Source organism: Furipterus horrens, unplaced genomic scaffold (genome assembly GCF_987537825.1).
Source record: "Furipterus horrens unplaced genomic scaffold, mFurHor1.1.pri manual_scaffold_11, whole genome shotgun sequence".
Classification (NCBI taxonomy): Eukaryota; Metazoa; Chordata; class Mammalia; order Chiroptera; family Furipteridae; genus Furipterus; species Furipterus horrens.
The window spans coordinates 432,906-451,529 of record NW_028327181.1 but is presented as its reverse complement, the minus strand read 5'-3'; the positions used below and the strand labels follow the sequence as shown (position 1 = coordinate 451,529).

Here is an 18,624-nt window from a genome sequence, read left to right as displayed (position 1 = left end):
GCCCAGCACTTGCCCCTTTTCCAGACACCTCTCCCACTTCCATATGGGACTGGCGCCCCTCTAGCTGCTGCCCTGGCCGTCGTTCCCAGAGTAGGTGGGTCTGCGGATGTTCTAGGACCATGGGGGCCCTTTAAACAAGCGGACTCTGCTGAGAGACCAGCAGTTCCTGCCTCCGCCCCAACCCCCATTGGTCTGCACAGTCAGAAGCAATGAGGCTTGATTTTCCCTGGTGCTGGGACCATGGGCTGTGAGGTCCTGTGAGGAGCTGGGAGTGCTCCCCAGGTGTCCCTCCAGCTTTTTAAACCTGTGACTGCACTTTCTGCCAGCCTGCTGCTGCCACCGCCACCACACCGCGTCCTCTCCGCTCCTCCTGTCTGTCTGGGTGAGTATTTTTTCTTTATATCTCTGTTTGTTGGACTTCCATGCAAGTTGATTTTCTGGAAATTCTGGTTGTCTCTAGTTCTGAGGTAGTTGTGTTCCTTCTTAATTGTGGAGGGAGATGCAGCGTGTCTGTCTGCGCCTCCATCTTGGCCGGAAGTCCCCCCAATTTACCTTTTATTAACAGTCCCAGTGAGGGCAGGAGGGGAGCTGACCCCCACCCCCACCGTGCCGATGGCTCCTCCGCTCACCAGGCGCCAGGAACCCCCATGTCTCCCAGAATATTTCATTTTAAACAGGCAAACAGAGCAGTGGTGTTTGTGTGGGACTGAGGGTGCAGGCTGAGATAGCTGAAAACTCACAGGGCACCTAAACCGCTTCCCTGGCTTATTTGAATGCTCCAAAAATGCGCAGCTGGGCTGTTTGTAATGTCTGTACCCCACGCGTGGCTTCGAAAACTCGGTCAGCGGGCACCGCTCAGGGCACAAGCTGGAGACAGGGCGTCTCCTCCCGGGGCCGGGCCTCGGGGACAGCTCTGTCACCGGTCACCAGGGCCCACCCCACACCGCGCGTAGACAACAACCCGCAGAGGTACCACTTCCCGTGCTCCCTTGCTCTGCAAACCCCGCTGTCCCAGGGACTCTGTTTTTCTGGTTTCAGTCCCTTCTGTTTCGTCCTCTTGCGTCTGCCCCCCCCCCCCCCAGTTGAAGGGTCTGGAATTGCTCTGTGGGCGGAGCCAGTGCCCAGGGCTGCCCACCGCTGCCAAGGGGGCTCACCTACGCCCCCTCCCGCTCCCGCCCCAGCGTTTCTCCTCTACGGTGGTATTTTTAGTTGTCCTGGTGGTTCCCTGTGTGGCTGATACGCTCTATTTCTGGAAGTATCAACCAGAGCCACTGTCTCCGACTCCCAGGTTGGGGGCGCAATGAGCATGCTCCCTGCCTTGCTGCTCCGGGCGTGACGTTTCATGTCTGTATGTTTTCTGGTTATGTGTGTACCTGTCCCCCTAAACTTACATGGAGAGGCATGGGGTCTGCCACGTTGGCGATGCTGCGCTGGGTACTTGGACGTTTGAGAGGGTCAACCCCATGCTCAGTGTTCTGACCGCAATAAAAGAATAACAAATATGTAAAAAGCCACATTGAAAAAGGAAAAAAAGGGGGATAGACACTTGCAGGGTGCCCTCTGCCGTCATCAGCTTAGCCCGGCTGTCACTTTCCCGCCTCCAAAGGCCTCTTAGGATGTCACGTTCCACTCGGTGACCACAAGGTCCATCTGTGGGGTGGCGGTAATGCGGCACTGAGGCCACACCCAGCACGTCGTGACCACGGAGCCATCTCCCGCTGCACAGCCGGCAGCACAGGGCCTCAAGAGCGCACCGGGACCCTGCCAGTCAAACCCACGGCGCTTAGCCAAGGATTTCCAAATGCTGGGGCCACGGTGATCGCTCGCCCCGACATGGTGCTCACTTCCCGAAACTGCGCAGTTTGACTTGCTTTAGGTTTGGATCTTGAGCCTTTTAGGGTGTACACATCGGAGGATGTAATGAGTCACGATGAGGCCATCCCGAATTGGGGTGGGTCCTAACCCCGTGGCAGTCTTTCTCAGAGAGAATTGGGGGCGCAAACTCAGGGGGGGGAGCCACATGGAGACAAGGCAGAGAGAGGAGGGACGCAGCCACCAGCCAGGGACACTTGGGGCCCCCAGAAGCTGGAGGCGTCTGGGAAGGACCTTCCCGAAGGCTCCAGAGGGAGCCCGGCCCTGAGACACCGGGACCTCAGAAGCAGAGGGAATGACTGTTCCTTGTTTCTGCCGCAGGGTTGTGGCACTTCTGTGGTGTGACCCGAGGGAGCCAAGCATACAGGCGCGCTCACACCACCGCCCAGACACGCCTGCACCAGCGGATTCTGGGAGTGAACTCGCGGGAGGGACGTCCCTCCCGCGGGAGTGCACACGAGGCTCCCGCCTGTCCCTGCAGGTGCAATGTGACCCAGCTCCAGAGGCACCCAGGGCTGATTTCCTGTTTGAAATGCTGCCTTTCCTCCCTCCTTTAGTCCTTGAATAAGATGTGATTTTGAGAACAATGGGGAGTTTGCATGTATTAGCTCAGCCTTGGAAACGTCTGTCTGACCACTTTTCCCAACAACAAACAAAAGCCAGCGTCTCCCACCCACTCTTCTGGACTCATGAAGGTCCCATGAAGGTCACAGCTGGTCACGACAGCCAACGTTTATTGCGACTGTGTCCTGTGCCGGACATTGCGTGCATGCCCCCTCGACCCTGCTTCCCACAGAGGAGACCACGGAGGCTCACCATGGGCGCAGCCCACACTGCTAACCATGTGACATCTCGTCTCAAAGAAGCATTAGAGGGGCCGACAAAAGCCACCGGCTTTGCGTTGAGACCAACAAGGGTATTAACGAGCCACTGCTGTGACCGCTGTCACGGAGGGAAGGGCAGCCCCACACTGTCTCTGTTTCGCCTGGCTTTGTGAGGGGTGGGTTACCTGTGCACCTCCTGCTGCCCAGAGAGGTACCAGGGATCTCCTGCCGACGGCCACCCCATTGCCGGTGCCTGCCCCCCAGTCAGGCTTAGAGGCAGGGATGGTGGTGCCAGCCTGGCATGAAGCCAACACAGTGACCAGGGAGGAGTTTGGCCAGGTCACAGCACCCAGGCTGAGGAAAAGCCCTGGTCTGGGGACATCTGGGGACCCATGTTCATGCCCAGGAGGGGCCTCTTTCAGAAAAGTGAGCCACCAGCTGGCGCTCAGGAGCCTTCCTCAGCTCAGCGGGAATCTGGGGATGACCATGCCATCCGCCCCGAGTGCTGCCGCAATGCTGGATGTGGCACTGACCTTGGAGAGGGGTTGGGCACCAAGCCCTGGTGGTCAGTCCTAAAGACAGAGGGTCTGTCTGAGTGTTACGTTTTGCTCCCACTTAAAATGATCGTCTAAAGCGCCTCCTAGGTTAGCGCATATGCTCGATGACTGTGATTAACACCACCACGTGACAGCCTACCAAATGGATACATAAATATTTGCTTAACGGCGCCTGTCTATTTATTTGTGTGGATCTTGGTGCCAAACTACTTTACGGAAGGTTTAGATTATATGCTGCTAGTAACGTGTGCCCTCACTTCTTCAGCTAGAGAGTGCATTGGTTCTGATTAAAAAGGTCATAAATGCTTCCTGTAGAAAATGCTGGATACACACACAAAAAAAAAACACATGTGTACACATGTGCGTGCATGCACGCACAAAACGGGCATACTGTAAAAACACACGTGCATATGCAAAGCACATGCATGCACGTGTGTGCACATACACCTGCACACACCTTGTGTACATGCACACGGGGATCATGGGAACCACCACTGAGCACCCAACTCCACACACTGGAGGGACGCAGCTTCCTGGAGCTTCCAGGGGACTTTGCTTTCAGCCCTCAGGAACCTGGGGTCCCTGGAGGGTCAGGCACAGTAGCCACCGGTGGAGGGGACTTGGGGCCTGAGAATGGAGCCCAGGGGCCTGTGCTGATGTGACAGTCTGGAGGTGTCCACGTGGGAGAGGAGGAGGGGTCCCTGGGGGCAAGATGGCCTCGGCCCAGGCAAGTGACCTGTGCAGGTGAGCGCCATACTGGCCCAGACGGGCAGGGGCTAAGCTAGCCACGGCAGAGCAGGGCCGGAGCACACTGGCCCCACCTGGTGGGCAGGCAGGTGACCCTCCAAAAGCCCGGATCACAGGCAGTACAGGGGGAGCAGGCCGCGGTGGGTCCCAGGCTGTGTGGGAAGCAGGCTGTCAAGATCAGGGCAGAAAGAAAGGCTCGGGGCACCGGCACATCCCCAGAGCCCTCTCCAAACCCAAGCCCCACATGCCCATCAGCGTCCCCACTTCCTCCAGAACATTCTCTGCCCCTGGACTCCTGCTCAGAGCCCGAGAAGACACCTGCAGCGATATGCGTTTGGTTTTAGAGACAGGGATGTGACTGGAGAGCAAAGCAACTTCTGTTAAAGAATCAGGCGGAACGTGGGTCTCCCTCCGTCCAAATTCATCGTCACTATTGTTATCATACAGGATCAGGCACCTGTGTGAAGGCCGCCCAATGCCCACAGCAATTCCACGCTCGTGGAATAATCATTTGAATTTCCACGACCCGAGGGAGTGCACCTTCCCACTTACAGGAGATCATTGGGAGACACCGCAGTGAGGAGGTGGCTGCGGAGAGGGCGTGAGGTATTATTCACGCTGGAGAGGGGCTTGGGATCTGGGCTCCATGCTGGGATGAGGGCTTTAGCTCCATTTCCTAGACACTTTCTCTCTTTTTAGTTAATTAGAGAGAGAGAGAGGGACTGCTTTGTTATTCCACTAGTTAATGCTTTCATTGGTTGATTCTTATATGTGCCCTGACTGGGATCAAACCCGCAACCTTGAGACACCAGGATGATGCTCTAACCCACTGAGCTAGCCAGCCAGGGCCCAGACACTGCCTCTTGACATACCCTGAGAAAAATAACATGGGAGTCCACAATAAATTGATAATATAACCCACACACGTGGGAGGCACCAGGGAGTGGTGCGGACTGCGGCTCACAAGCTCCACCCACAAGACAACAGGTCTTCTAGACTTTCAAAAGAAGACTGCTGCACAGATTCCCACCCTACTATCAGCAGCTCGTTCATATTTGGAAAACATAGCATGACGTTATAGTGTGGACAAATGGGACCCACACCTGTTAGCTGGGGTACGCATGGCAGGGAGAGGGTGGCTCCTGAATGTCAGCTTCTTGTCCCTGGAACCTGTGCACATCTCAAACGGGGAATACTTTGCAGATGGGATTAAGTTAAGGCCCTAACACGGCAAGAGTGCCCTGGGTTATCTGGGGGGACCCCGGGTTCCAACACAGGTGTCCTGCAAGTGGCGTCCTCCCCCAGTGTCACCTCTCACTCGGCACCCACACCTTCCAGGACACCCGGGACATGTGGGCGGCTGTGATTTCTCAACTTGGAAGGAAGTGTGGTTTGCAAGCTCCCAGCTTCTCTGCGAGTCACTGAATTCCATCTGTCACAGCGGCTTAAGCCAATATTGCGAGAGAGGAAGCAGCCCAAATGGAGAGGCTGCCAGTCACAAGCTAATCTGAAAGGAAGAGGCAGCGTGAAGGTGCCTTCGAGGGGGGGTGCCGTCCCCACCAGCAACATCGGGCGGGCGGCGGGGAGGGGAGTCTAAATACTGAAAACTTAACATTTCACAGAGGACGCAGAGGGGAAGAATCAGAGGGTCAACTGGACCTCGTGTGGGGCACTGCCTGGGCGACCCTGGAGCCTTGATGGGTGGGAGGGCCCCCGGACACAGCCCGTCCACGCAGGCTCCCAGGGTGCCGCGCACATGGGAGAAGGCCGAGGCCAGCAGAGACAGACTTCAGACGGGGCGCTGTCGCGGCCGGGGGGTCCGCACGCTGCCCTCGGCGCTGAGGCCTTGGTCTGCCCCGGCTAATGTCACCTAGCAAGCCGGACTCCACATTTTGCCGCAGGAAAATCCCTTGTCCCCTGCTGTGCCTTCGTGGGCCTGTGGCGGTCGGCTCCGTGGAGTGGGGGGGGTGGACACGGCTGTGAGCAGAGCACCCCGCCAGCTCCCACTCCGCCCTCTTCACCCTATAAAAACGCAGGCCAGTATAACGAGCCTGGCTATTAACTTCGGTGATTATGAAGGGGAGATAACAATGCGAGACTCGGGTTGCCTTGGCCTTGGAAGCTTGTCACGCTCTCCGCCGGCTTCCGCTTTACCCCGTCTCCAAATCCAACAGCTGATTTCATTACGCGGGTGTGTTAGGACCTCCTGGGGACCCGGAACAATAACATGTTGTCAACAGCGAAGAGACGGACAGCCTTTCAGAAACGGCGAGGTCACGAGTATTTTGCAGGATGAGGCAATACCTGTAAAGTATATTCTCACAGAGGCTAACCTAGTGTCTGATAAATCCTCATACAGAACGCCTGTGTCCACCTCGTATGAATGTTTATGGGGCCGGAGCGTGGGGATAGGAGGTGGGAGTGGAGTTCCTGGCTCTTCCTGCCGCCTCGGAAAGCAGGCGGAGGGTGTAGAGTGTCACACGACCAGCTCCTGCTAGTCCCAAGTGCCAGCCTGCCCCGGATTGGGGTCTGTCATTGCTGGGAAGCAAACATGGGGACATTCGGGGGTCCTGCCCCTCGGCAGCAGCCTGGCGCTGAGTGAACCTGCCTGAGAGGCCCTGACAATTGGGCCCGACCTCCCGTGCCCGCCCCAGCCTCTGACGGTGGACGACTCTGTCCCTTCGGGCTCCGTTCTCTGCTCAGATCCCAACAGCAGAATGTCCTGGGACCCAGCCCAGTCCCGGGGATCATGGACAGAAGGGGACCTGGCACCCCATACTCTGGGGACAGAAGCGGGGACGCAGGCTCAGCCCCAGGAGGGGACAGTCTGGGTGACCCACTGAGCGAGGCCGGCTCTGTCCTGAGAGCCGTGTCGGGGCTGTGAGTGCCGCGCAGCCGGCCTGGGCTGCTCCCTGAGCGGAGGTTTGGGAAGCGAAGCCCACGTTTGCTTTCCCGAGTGGAGGGAGCCTCCCTCCCCGGCTCCCGCACTGGGAGACAGCGCAGCTCTTCTGCACCTTTTAAACAGCTGGGAAAATGTGTTCCTCCTTTTGGTGAATAGCAGCGGAGTGGGGGTTGGGGTGTCAGACTCCTGTCCTGGTGACACCAGCAGTCACTGCGCTTCCTGCGCGGAGTCCTGGTAAGAAAACACCTGGGTCACGATGGCATCCCCAAGGGCCCGGCTCGCCTGCCCTTCAAGGGCAGCTCGTGGAGAAGGTGACAAAGCGGGTCCTGAGACTCGGACTCCATCCTGGAGTGTCCTCGGTGCGACGTGGGCTCCGGAAACACACAGGCTGGTTTTTGTCGCATTTCCAGCGAAGGAAGGATACACTGTCCTTTCAGAAGAGAGTGCCCGGCCTTTGAAATATGCAGATTGCTGAGCTGAGTTGTAAATGCAAAACCACTCAGCCCCGCATGCTCCAGAGCCGGGATCACCGCCCGCAGGAATTATTCCTGCAAGCCGGTGGCTAGATTTGCAGACACGAGTCTCGGGGTGAAGCCTGCCCTGCTGAGGTCCGCTCCCGCCAGCGGAAGGAAATACGCGAGGGGTCTTGATCCGGTTACCGCAGGGTGAAGGGCCGTTGCACATCGTGTGCCCCCGCGCGTCCCCAAAGGTCCAGGTCTTCAGGGCACCGCCTCGGTGTCCGCCCGGGAAGGGGCAGAGGCTGCTCTGACTGACTGGCCCCGGTGGCTGGGTGGGGACAGAGCCACCCTCGCAGGTGGGGGAGAGAAGAAAAGCTCTGAGTCTTCTCACAGTGAGTGGCACGTAACTGTGGGCTGCCCCAGGTGGGTGCCCCTCACGCTGCACACCCGGAGGACAGAGGAACGGCCGTCACCGTGCCAGGTCACGCAGGAGGTGGGGCCTCGGTTGGGAGCACGAACTATCTTTTCACTTTTCCAGTAAATCAGCCGCAGGGCGGCTGGGGCGAAAGGCCAGCCTGTGGAATGGAGCAGCCGTGTCACGGGGGGGGGGGCGGGGGGGGGGACGCCAGGAAGCCACCTCTGGAGCTGAAACTCGCGAAGGAACAGGGAGAGCTCTCGGGTGGGGCGCGCGTCCCTCCAAGCGGCGTGTTCGAGAGCATTTCCCAAGTGGATGCTCATGCAGAGAAGCTCGGAAACCCCTCTTACACGGGGCTCTCGGGCTGGGGGCAGGGACAGGCGCGCCGTGGGGGCCAGCAGGGCCCAGAAGGGCAGTGGGTCCTCCCAGGCCCGCAGCTCCCCCGCTCTTCTCAGACTCCCACCCGCCCCTCCTGCAGGATGCGTTTCTGCAGGCTCTGACCTCCGATTTACCCGTGTTTCTCATTTACACGGCAGACAGGGTGTCCACCGCGCATCGGTGGCTCAAGAGACATGCTCCCAGTCCTCCGGGGCTGCTGTCACGGGGCTACAGACAGCTGGTGAGGACTCTGTGGACAGCCCCCCAGGTTCCGCTTCTCAGCCAGGACACCTGTCTGTTGATAAAGCAAACCCCACGGGGGAGACAGCTGCCCAGCTAGACACGTGTCCCCACTGCGGCCGGCAGGTCCAAGGCTCCTGTCGGGTCAAGACCTGGCATGGCCCTGTCCTGCGACTCCTCTGAGCAACTCCACCTGGGTCTTTAGTATTGAAGCTCCCAGTGCTCAGACTCTTGGTGGGGCTTTGGCTCCTGATCGCACACCTGCCCCTCGCCCCGGTGAGCACAGCCCCGGGACATGTGCCACTTCGCGAGCTGACCACCCACTGCCACCTCCGAGCCCCCAGAACCACGGCTGTGGGACATCTGCGACAGTGACAACAGTTTGAAAAAGCAAAGAAGAAACGACCTCCCTTAAAAACCACAAATCCACCCAAACTGAAACCCTCGCCTCCCCTCCGCTCCCCCAGCTCCACTTCAGAGTCCTAAGGGGTTGGAGGAGCAGGCCCAGGGGCCAGGTTGGCACGGGCTCTCCTGCGTGAGCTAAGGTGGGCCATGCCTGCCCGTGCAGGAGGCCCCGTCACTAGGGAGAGGCCCTCCCCCGCCCACGGCCTGCAGCCACAAGCTTTAACCTTGCAGAGGCTTGACACTGAACGAGAGAGAAGTAAACCCCCAAAGCCACCAGAGCTCAGGAGAACTCGTCCCCCACCCCACAGGGTTGGACATTTTCTTAAAGACAGAAGGGCTTGAACAGGCAGACAACTTAAAGGGACATGTTTCACCTCCCTTCTCATCGAGCTCAGAGACTCAAATTATACGTTCGCAAGACTTGGGCCTGCTTCCTACTCAGAACCATGAGCAACTTAACCATGCAGGACGGCTTTTGTCCATGAACGTGTTTCTCACCCAGACCACCGAACATGGAAGAATATGGAAGCAAACTCGCGTGTGTGCAAAGAATGTGCCAACGCAGCAGCTCTGTAAACACGTGTTTCCTCGTGGGGGCCCTGAATAGGCCTTCGCTGAGAGCCCTGAGACACCGGGGAAGGTCACAGCCAGCTGAAGGGGACCGGGCCCTGGGAAGAGCATCTCGCCTCTGGGCCCCAGACATCAGTCCTCCCACCAGCTCTCCCAGCCAGGAGAGAGCTCCAGGACACAGTCCAGGCAGAGGAAATATAAGTGATCAATCCATCTTGTTTTGGATTTTGCCCTCTCCTGTCTAAACTCAGCTGGATTAGTACTGGGTGGAAACTCCCAGGAGTTAATGTCACATTTCCTGGACCCAAAATAGAACAGGCGGTTCTGGAAAGGGCAGGCCACCCCTCGGGGAAGCTTCTCTCTGCCGCTCTTCCACGTCCTCCATGTGGGCATCTGTGCTCCGCTGGAGGGTTGAGCACTGTTTCCAGTGGCTTCGTGGGAGCAAGTGTCAGCCCTACTCCTGGACCGGCCCCTGCTTAGGGGGACCTGCCTGGGGTGGCACACTGGCATCCTCTGTCACTTCCAGGAGCAAACACTGAATGACTCCCAGGTGAGACACTGTGCTACAGACATGGCCTGAGAGGGTGCAAGACAGACTCACCAACGAAGGTGAGCCCAGAGGAGGCAGAGGGACAGGGACAGAGACAGAGAGACACAGAGATGGGGACAGTTGGAGAGGGGCTGGGGAAGGAGGAAGAAGGAGACAGGGACGCTGAAGAGGACGGGGTTTGGTGTGCGGAGGGAGGAGAGAAGAAAAAGGGGGTCACGGGAAAGCCAGGACGGGGGAGAGGCTGGTGGGCATGGGGTGACTCCCCTGTCCGCCAGCTCAGGTCAGTGTCGGGAAAGTCAGCAGAAGGTCCCGCTGGCTCTGCCGCTGAGCATCCTGGCTCTTCTCACCTGGAAGGTGAGGCGGAAATGGCTGGGGGCTGAGCGGCCGCCATGATGCTATGTGGCCAGAAACACTGCCTTGTTTTCATATAACTGCCCGGTTCTCCCAAAAGCGGACCACGACGCCCTGGCAGGCACTCTCCAGTGAAGCTGCGCCCACTCCTCTGTGGCACGGGGCACACGTCTCCCCAGATAAAACACCCGTCAGAGTGGCCAAGTGGCCGCTGAACTAAACTCTTCCCCCGTCGTGGCCTCAGCTGAGCCTTTCAACCCCCCCCCCCCAGGAGCAAAACCGGGAGCCCTGGGGGAGCGAGGAAGTGCCCGGGGAGTCAGGAGCACGCTCTGCTCTCGCCCCGCAGGCAAGGCTGCGGACTGTCCCTGAGCCCAGGGGTGTCCCCAGGGCTGCAGGTTTAGAGGTGCTGCCCAGGGCAGGCTGGGTGCCAGAACCCTCCCAGCAGAGCCTGTTCCTGACGCTTCCTGAGGTGCTGCTGGGGCTGCCAGGGCAGAACCAGACGGAAAAGCCCGCGAGCGAGGCACACACAAACTTTCCCCTCCCTCGGAACCTGGCACCGAGCTGCACCCTAAGTGGGGGAGGGCTCAGTCCCACCAGCTGCGGCCCTGGGCCTGGACCCTCGCCACCGACACTGACTCTCAGGGGCGACCCGCACCTGCTCCAGTGGAGCCAGGAGCCCCCAGCAGCAGCCAGGCCTCCCATGGCCACTCCCACAGACCCAGGGCCCAGTTAACACCTTCCGGGCCCTTGCCGAGCCCCTGAGCGCCTGCCCACCTGTCCGGGCTCTCGCAGCACTTCTGGGAGCGAGCCCTGGGCAGCCCCAGGACAGGCGGCTGGCTGAGCCCAGAGGCCAAGGGTCCCAGGGCAGCATCACCACCCCTCCCCCAGGCTTGAGCCCTGAGCCCGTAGCACCTGGGGAGACAGAGCACCCCGCACGCTCGCACCTGGGCGCTACCCGCTCCACATGCAGGTCCTACGACCTCTTCAGAAGTTCTCCAAGTCCTCTCAGGGAATCAGCGGAGTCAATGCGCGCCTGGTGAGGGGCGGTCTCGAGTGTCCGCTGAGTGGCTAAGTGGGCCAGTGGCCGTCCCGGCCAACGCCCTCTGCTAACAAGAGTTCTCAAAGAGCCTTCTCTCCCTATCTGCCTCCTGGAGCCCCGAAAGCCGCATGCCAGCCCCGACTGGGGTCGCACGAGTTCCAGCAGCTGGAACGGCGCGCAGGGTCCCGGCTCCGGACAGTCCTCCCCCCGCGCCCCCTGCGTCCCAGCAGGACCAGCTGGCTCACCATTCAGCTGGTTGTAGACCACCTCCTCCAGGTGGTCCAGCCGCTGCAGGATGGCCTCCCGGTCGGCCAGCACGCCAGCCTTGGCCAGCCGGCTGCGCACCCGGCGGTCGGCGCTGCGCACGAGCTGCGCCAGCCCCTCGGAGCGGTCCTGCAGGCGGCAGTACACGGAGAAGAGGATGATGCCCACGAACACCAGGATGTTGACCGTCAGCAAAGTTTTGATCTTCCTGGCCACCGCCATGAACGCGGCTGGAAGCCGCTCGGGGCTGCCTCACCCACGGGGCACCTGGTGGGCCCGGCCGCTGAAGACTCCGCCCAGCCCGCCGCTTCGGGGGACCATGAGCCTCCCAGTTCGCTGCGGGGCCGCGGGGGCTGCGGGCCAGGGCTGGGGGAGGGGGTTTGCGGAGGGGTGGGAAGGGGACTGCGGGCTCGGGGAGGGGCTGTGGGCTTTGGGGGTGTCTGCGGGCTGAGGGGGCAGGAGGGGGTGGTGGGTGATGGGCTGGGGGTGGGGGCTCCGTGCGGGAGGGCGGCTGAGGGCAGGGCTGTGGGCGTGGGGAGGGGCTTCGCGCTGGGTCTCTGCGCCGGGAGCTGTCCTTTCAGCACCGCCGCGTCCGCTCAACGCGCCCCGCCGCCTCCCGGGGTCCCCGTGCGCAGGGGCTGCCCGGGGCCGCGGGCGCAGGGCGCAGCCGGCATCCTCCGCAGAGGGGCGCGGCCCTGTCTCTGGGGCAGCCGGGCGGGTCTGGGGGCCAAGGAGGCTGACGGAGGCGCGGGCCGGGCGGACGCTTCGGCTGGCTGGCGTACGGTTCCTGCCCGCCCCGCAGTCACGGCGCCGGTGCGGAGTGACGCGGCCTCCCGGCTCATCAGCATGCACGCGACGGTTCCGCGCCCTCCTCCCGCCCCTCACTCCGCTCCCCACGCCGGGACCGCCCCACCCAACCCACCCACCCTTCCCGCGGGGCAGAGTCCGTGCGCTCTCGGTGTGGCTGCACAGGTCGGCCAGGCAGGGCGGAATCGCGCGCTCTGGGGACCCAGGCCAAGGGCATCAGGCGCCGGGCCGGTGGGGGCGGAGCCAGCGGGCCCTCCCTCCCCACGCGCCGTCCCCAGACCCGGAATAAACCCTGAACTTGATTCCAGCCAAACCTGACCCTGGTCGAGGCTGCGTAGACTTAGTCACTGGCGGCGGGGGTGGGGGCCTTTGTGGGGAGGAGGGCAGACAGCAGAGCCACCTTGGTGGTCTCCCCGCTTCCCCGAGTCTCCCTGCCCTTACCCCCCTCTGAGACTGAGGGCTGGGAAGGGCTGTGTTCAAGGACCGATGGACTGGGCTTGAGATTTCAGGGGACCTACGAGCAGCACCAGGACGGGGGCCACAGACACCTGGGCGGCAGGTTGCTCATGTGGGGTCCCCTCTGGCCCCTAATCCAACACCCTCCGCCTCAGCCCACTGGCTGCCTCTGGGCAGATCTAGCAGAGCTGGGAGACCCCTTGCTCCTCTTCCTGTGAGACTCCTCTTTCTCGGGACCGTTTGTCTCACGGAATCCAGAGGCCTCCCCACCCCCACCGGGAAGGACCCAGCCGCTGGGCCCTGAGGCCTGCTGCCTGCAGTGTACCATATAAATCACTGCTTCCGAGAGGAGCCTCGGATTTCTGCTTTTAATTATCGCTCCAAAACAGCCTTAGGATGCAGCAGGTTTGATAATGCCCAGGTCTGGTTTTGATGAATAGCCATTCCCGTCGTAGGAAATACTGCATTTTTCTGTTTGTAAAATGCCAGGTTGTAAGGAAAGTCTTTGGAATAACAATACAAACAGTTCACATTTATGCAATAGGAAGACTTTGCCAGGCTTTGTTTTAGGCCCCTGGTAGCTACTGCCTGGTTAACACAGGCAGCAGCCACACCGTAGCACAAGCTGCTACTATCTCATTTTACAAATGGGGAGACTGAGGCAGCGAGAGGGTGGGTGCTCTGCTCAAGGTCACATCCATAGCAAAGTGTGGACCTGAGACTCAAGCCCAGACAATTCAGCTCTGCGATCAAATTTCTTAGCCACTGTCCCTTAAGGAAAAAAAAAACAAGCCCTTTTCATTACACATTTTATTGACAATGACGGTAAAGTGGTTTTGCAGGAGAAAACATTGTTTTGTTCCTATGACTACACTGTACCGCACCCTAAAATTCAGTAGCAATGATACCCTCCCAGCAGGTATCCATCTTTGGCTAAATCTCATTCTAAAGAGGCGTCCAATGATTTGGGGAAGTGGGGAGCTACTCTACAAAGGGGGGATGCACCCCAGAGTTCAGCACCTGGTTTTCATGTGATGTTTATACACACTGAGGGCTGTGCTGTGAGCTGGGCTGCTGTGACGTGGCCCTGGTGTGGCACCTGTCCCAGAGTCCTGCCCCCCCCCCCCCCCGGCTTCCTCAGACAGCCAGCCCTTCAGAAGTGTGAGCGCACCTGAGGTCCAGAGGGCGGGCCTGTCCCTGTAGGAGAAGCCCTCGCTGGGGCTGCAGGCGTCACACGGGACGGTAAGCCCTGGGTGCAGGACACCAGAAGAGGACCCTGTGTCGCCACATGACCCGGTCACGGGAAGTGCTGGGCTCTTCCCTGTAGGAGCCAAGTCCTGCTGAGGCTCAGCCTGGACTCCGTCCCAGCTGAGCAGAGTCCTGCGTTGGGCCTTGCTCTTCGCTGGGGCCACAGGTGGAAACTCACGAGCCATGAACAGGTCCTGTCCTGTCTCCTGGAGACAAGGCATTTCTTGGTCACAATTCAGGCCCGGGCATGTGACGTGCCCTGTCTTACCCCCGAGCTGTGTGCATCAGCATGAGCCAAAGGCTCAGACAAGCAGGGCTACTTCTACACGCCGTACATGCACAGGGTCCATGGGCTCCTGCACACGTGTTACTTCGGGACCAGCCTTCAGAGAGCAGCCACCTTGAATGCTGCCGAGGCCGCGCCCAGGTGAGGGCACAGCCCAGCAGGGCCTCATGCCGGCCATGACGTGCCCAGCCGAGAACTGGCGTTTGCTGTTCCCACCCTCACTGGCCGGCCAAACGCCACATGGACCCCGCAGCACAAACAGGGCAGAAGGTAGTGAAATTCTACCGGGGGCTTGGCAGATCTGGAGATCGTTTGGTGAACGGAGCTCATGAACCGCACAGTGACCTTCCAGAAAACCAGGGTTTTATTCCTAACAACTCACTCCATGCTCCCAAACGCCAGGCTCCTGCGGTGCAGCGGATGGTCGTTGTCAAGTTAGAGTTGAGTGCAACCATCTTCTAGGAGGGACAACCGAAGCAAAAGCATGACTGCGGGGTGAATTTGGGGTTAGACCAAATTCATTGACGGGGTTGCATCGTGGTCATTGGCGTCGTGTTCCCGAGCAAGATCCTCTGTGAATCGGCACGTGGGCTTCCTGACAGTGACGGCGTCCCTCCTCCGGGACACTAGGCCGGGGGATGCAGAAGGCAGGCAGGCTGTGCAGGCCACGTTCTCGCGAGCAGGTGTCCTCCAGATGTGAGCTTCCCAGAGATGAAGCAGGGTCTAATGACACCCCAAACCCCGACTCCACTCTGACTTCCCCTGACTCGGATGAAGGCCGCGGGCTCTGGCTTTCAGCAGCTGTAAGGAGTCAACAGAGATGTTTGTGGAATCTGTTCATCAGCCACGCGTGCACTCTTGGACATCCCCACGCGACAGCTGGCAGGCCCACAGCCCGTTACCTCCACAGATGGGCACGTCAGTCCTCGAGCCGGTAACGGTTGGTGGTGTGCTGAGCAGCTGGGAGGGGCAGAGAGGTTCCAGACCTGCCGACTAAGCCACCTCATCTTCCCCAGGCAGAAGCGACACCCAGGAGAGGAGCATGAAGTGCCAGGGCAAGGATGTGCATGGGACAGAGGGAGTGTGTGTGTGTGTGTGTGTGTGTGTGTGTGAGAGAGAGAGAGAGAGACACAGATAGGCGGGGGATTTGATGGGGAGTCAGTGGGAGTGCCAACCAAACTGAAGACTTGTGTGTCATTTTCTGCTCGCTCTTCCCCCCGGACACTCTAAAAGGGTCATGGGACGTAAGTGTTTCCCCGTTGCCTAGACCACAGCTGGGTCCTGAGCTGACCCAGCTTCCTACTTACTCTGTCAGAGCGTCGTCCCCGGGCCCAAGCAGGGACGGTCGATGGGTCCAGCTGCCTGTCCCTTGCTGGTCTCTCAAGCAGAACAAACACCTCCTCTGGGAGGGCTTCGGTTTCTGGTTTTCCACTTATTTACCAAATACTTGAAGAGCATTGGCCAGGTGCCAGAACCCACTCTCTCGATGAGGAGGTAGAGGCGCAGAGAGGCTGGTGACCTGCCTGAAGTCACACAGAAATTGGAGATGGAGCCGGACTCAGCCTGGACAGTCTGGCTCCAGAGTCCGGCCTACAAGCCCCAGTCTCAGCTGCCGCTGAACCACGGGAAACACACCCTTTCTGCACCACATTGAAGAGTGGCCTCTCCCGGTTCCCACTGGCCTGTTGGGTGACGGGTCCCCCCATGGATGCTAGCAGCGCTAAACAGCCACTTAAACAAGGGCACCCAGTCACGCAGCACGTGGACAACGGAGGCAGGGCACTCGTCTCTGCTCCCTGAGGTCAGCCTGGAGGCGACGCCGGGCCGGAAGCTGGCAGGCCCATTGCTGTCGCTTGTCTGTGGCTGCGGCCAGCGGGTGGCTGGGACCTGGGCTGGGACCTGACCCCGGCTCTCCGTGTGGCCTGGGCGTCCTCACGGCAAGACAGGCCAAGACTAAGTCCCCTCCTTCAGCCTCGGGCCAAGGGCTTGTCATGGCTCCACCCTGGCTCAGGCTGGCATCAGGCACCGCGTCACACTGGCCACTTTGATGTCAGAGCTCTGGGTCCCCAGAACCATGGGAGGTACATCTGTGTTGTTTTAAACAGCTCGGACTGTAGAAGTTTGCTGTGACCGCCCAGGAAACTCATGGAAAGACTTTAAAACAAGAGTCAGGGGTCAATGATAATGACAAGTGTGCAGCAGATGGCGTCATGAATGACAAAGGGAGTCCTGTTTGCCTGGGTTCACTGCGCCGGAGCGCCAGCTCCGTCACAGCCCGGGTCTCAGCTGGGGAGGCCTGGGCCGCGGCTCATGCCGACAAGTCTCACAGACACACAGACACAGAGCCCGCCGGCCACAGGGCCAGGAAGGGGCTTCTCCATCCCAGGACATGGTCTCCCCTGGAATCCCAGGGACTTGACTTCCAAGGACTCTTCTCAAGCTGGTGGCAGAAAGGCTCAGCACTGTCACGGACAGCGGGGGTGTGACAGGGACACAGGCCACCCCCCTACCTGCAATGTGACATTCTTCTCCCCTCCCACAGCCTCTCCAAGTTGGGCTTTCCGGCTGCGCTCCCCACAGACAGGCCGCCAAGCAGAGCACTGAGCAGGATGACTGATGACAGACATTTGTGTACAGGAGGTGCTCCCGGCTCGGCAGCCCACCCCCGCCTTCCTGTTTTATCTGGTGTGAAGGAGCAAGATATTCCCAAAGCACAGGTGCACACTCCTCATAAACCAGACGTTCTGAACGCCTTCCAGGAAGGGCTCGGGGCAGGGGCCGTCACTGCCGCCTCCCAGTGGGATGGTCGGCCACCAAGAGCTGAGCCAGTGCAGAGGGCAGGGTGTCCATCCCACTCAGTGGATCCCAGCACTAGCCTGTGGCCCAGCGTGTGAATGAATGAATGAGTGAGTGAATGAATGGAGTGAATAAATGAATGAGTGAACGAATGAGTGAGTGAGTGAGTGAATGAATGAGTGAGTGAGTGGGTGAGTAAGTGAGTGGGTGAGTGAGTGAGTGAGTGAATGAGTGAATAAGTGAGTGAGTGAATGAGTGAGTGAGTGAACGAGTGAGTGAGTGAATGAGTGAGTGAACGAGTGCGTGAGTGAACGAGTGAGTGAGTGAATGAGTGAGTGAATGAGTGAGTGAGTGAACGAGTGAGTGAGTGAGTGAGTGAGTGAACGAGTGAGTGAGTGAATGAGTGAATGAATGAGTGAGTGAGTGAATAAATGGAGTGAGTGAGTGAAGAGTGAGTGAATGAATGAGTGAGTGAGTGAATGAGTGAAGAGTGAGTGAATGAATGAGTGAGTGAACGAGTGAGTGAGTGAATGAATGAGTGAGTGAACGAGTGCGTGAGTGAATGAGTGAGTGAACGAGTGAGTGAGTGAATGAGTGAGTGAACGAGTGAGTGAGTGAATGAGTGAGTGAACGAGTGAGTGAGTGAGTGAACGAGTGCGTGAGTGAATGAGTGAGTGAGTGAACGAGTGCGTGAGTGAATGAGTGAACGAGTGAGTGAGTGAGTGAATGAGTGAGTGAACGAATGAGTGAGTGAATGAGTGAGTGAACGAGTGCGTGAGTGAATGAGTGAGTGAGTGAACGAGTGCGTGAGTGAATGAGTGAGTGAGTGAACGAGTGAGTGAGTGAATGAGTGAGTGAGTGAGTGAATGAGTGAGTGAACGAATGAGTGAGTGAATGAGTGAGTGAACGAGTGCGTGAGTGAATGAGTGAGTGAGTGAACGAGTGAGTGAGTGAATGAGTGAGTGAGTGAACGAGTGAGTGAGTGAATGAGTGAGTGAGTGAGTGAATGAGTGAGTGAACGAATGAGTGAGTGAATGAGTGAGTGAACGAGTGCGTGAGTGAATGAGTGAGTGAGTGAACGAGTGAGTGAGTGAATGAGTGAGTGAGTGAGTGAACGAGTGAGTGAGTGAATGAGTGAGTGAACGAGTGAGTGAGTGAACGAGTGAGTGAGTGAATGAGTGAGTGAACGAATGAGTGAGTGAATGAGTGAGTGAACGAGTGCATGAGTGAATGAGTGAGTGAACGAGTGCGTGAGTGAATGAGTGAGTGAGTGAACGAGTGAGTGAGTGAATGAGTGAGTGAGTGAGTGAGTGAATGAGTGAGTGAGTGAATGAGTGAGTGAACGAGTGAGTGAGTGAATGAATGAAGGAATGAGCGAGGCTAAGGCCACAGCATCTGAGACTCTGTGGAGGAGGTGACAGCCGGCCGTGGGCCTCTGAGAGGACAGCGCCCATCAATG

General features: G+C 59.0%; 1 protein-coding gene across 2 annotated transcripts in view; it reads right to left on the bottom strand.

Moving 5' to 3' along the window:
• The window catches only part of GALNT9 (polypeptide N-acetylgalactosaminyltransferase 9), a 35,677-nt gene extending 23,737 nt beyond the window's left edge, over positions 1-11,940 (bottom strand). Inside the window, exon 1 of one of the 2 annotated variants that reach the window (XM_090291888.1) lies at positions 11,554-11,940. In XM_090291888.1, coding sequence (XP_090148014.1) covers positions 11,554-11,794 — 241 coding nt within the window. In that variant the 5' untranslated portion in view covers positions 11,795-11,940. The remainder of the gene's footprint in view (positions 1-11,553) is intronic. The other variant, XM_090291889.1, reaches the window with a different exon arrangement.
• Positions 11,941-18,624: the final 6,684 nt, after the last annotated feature.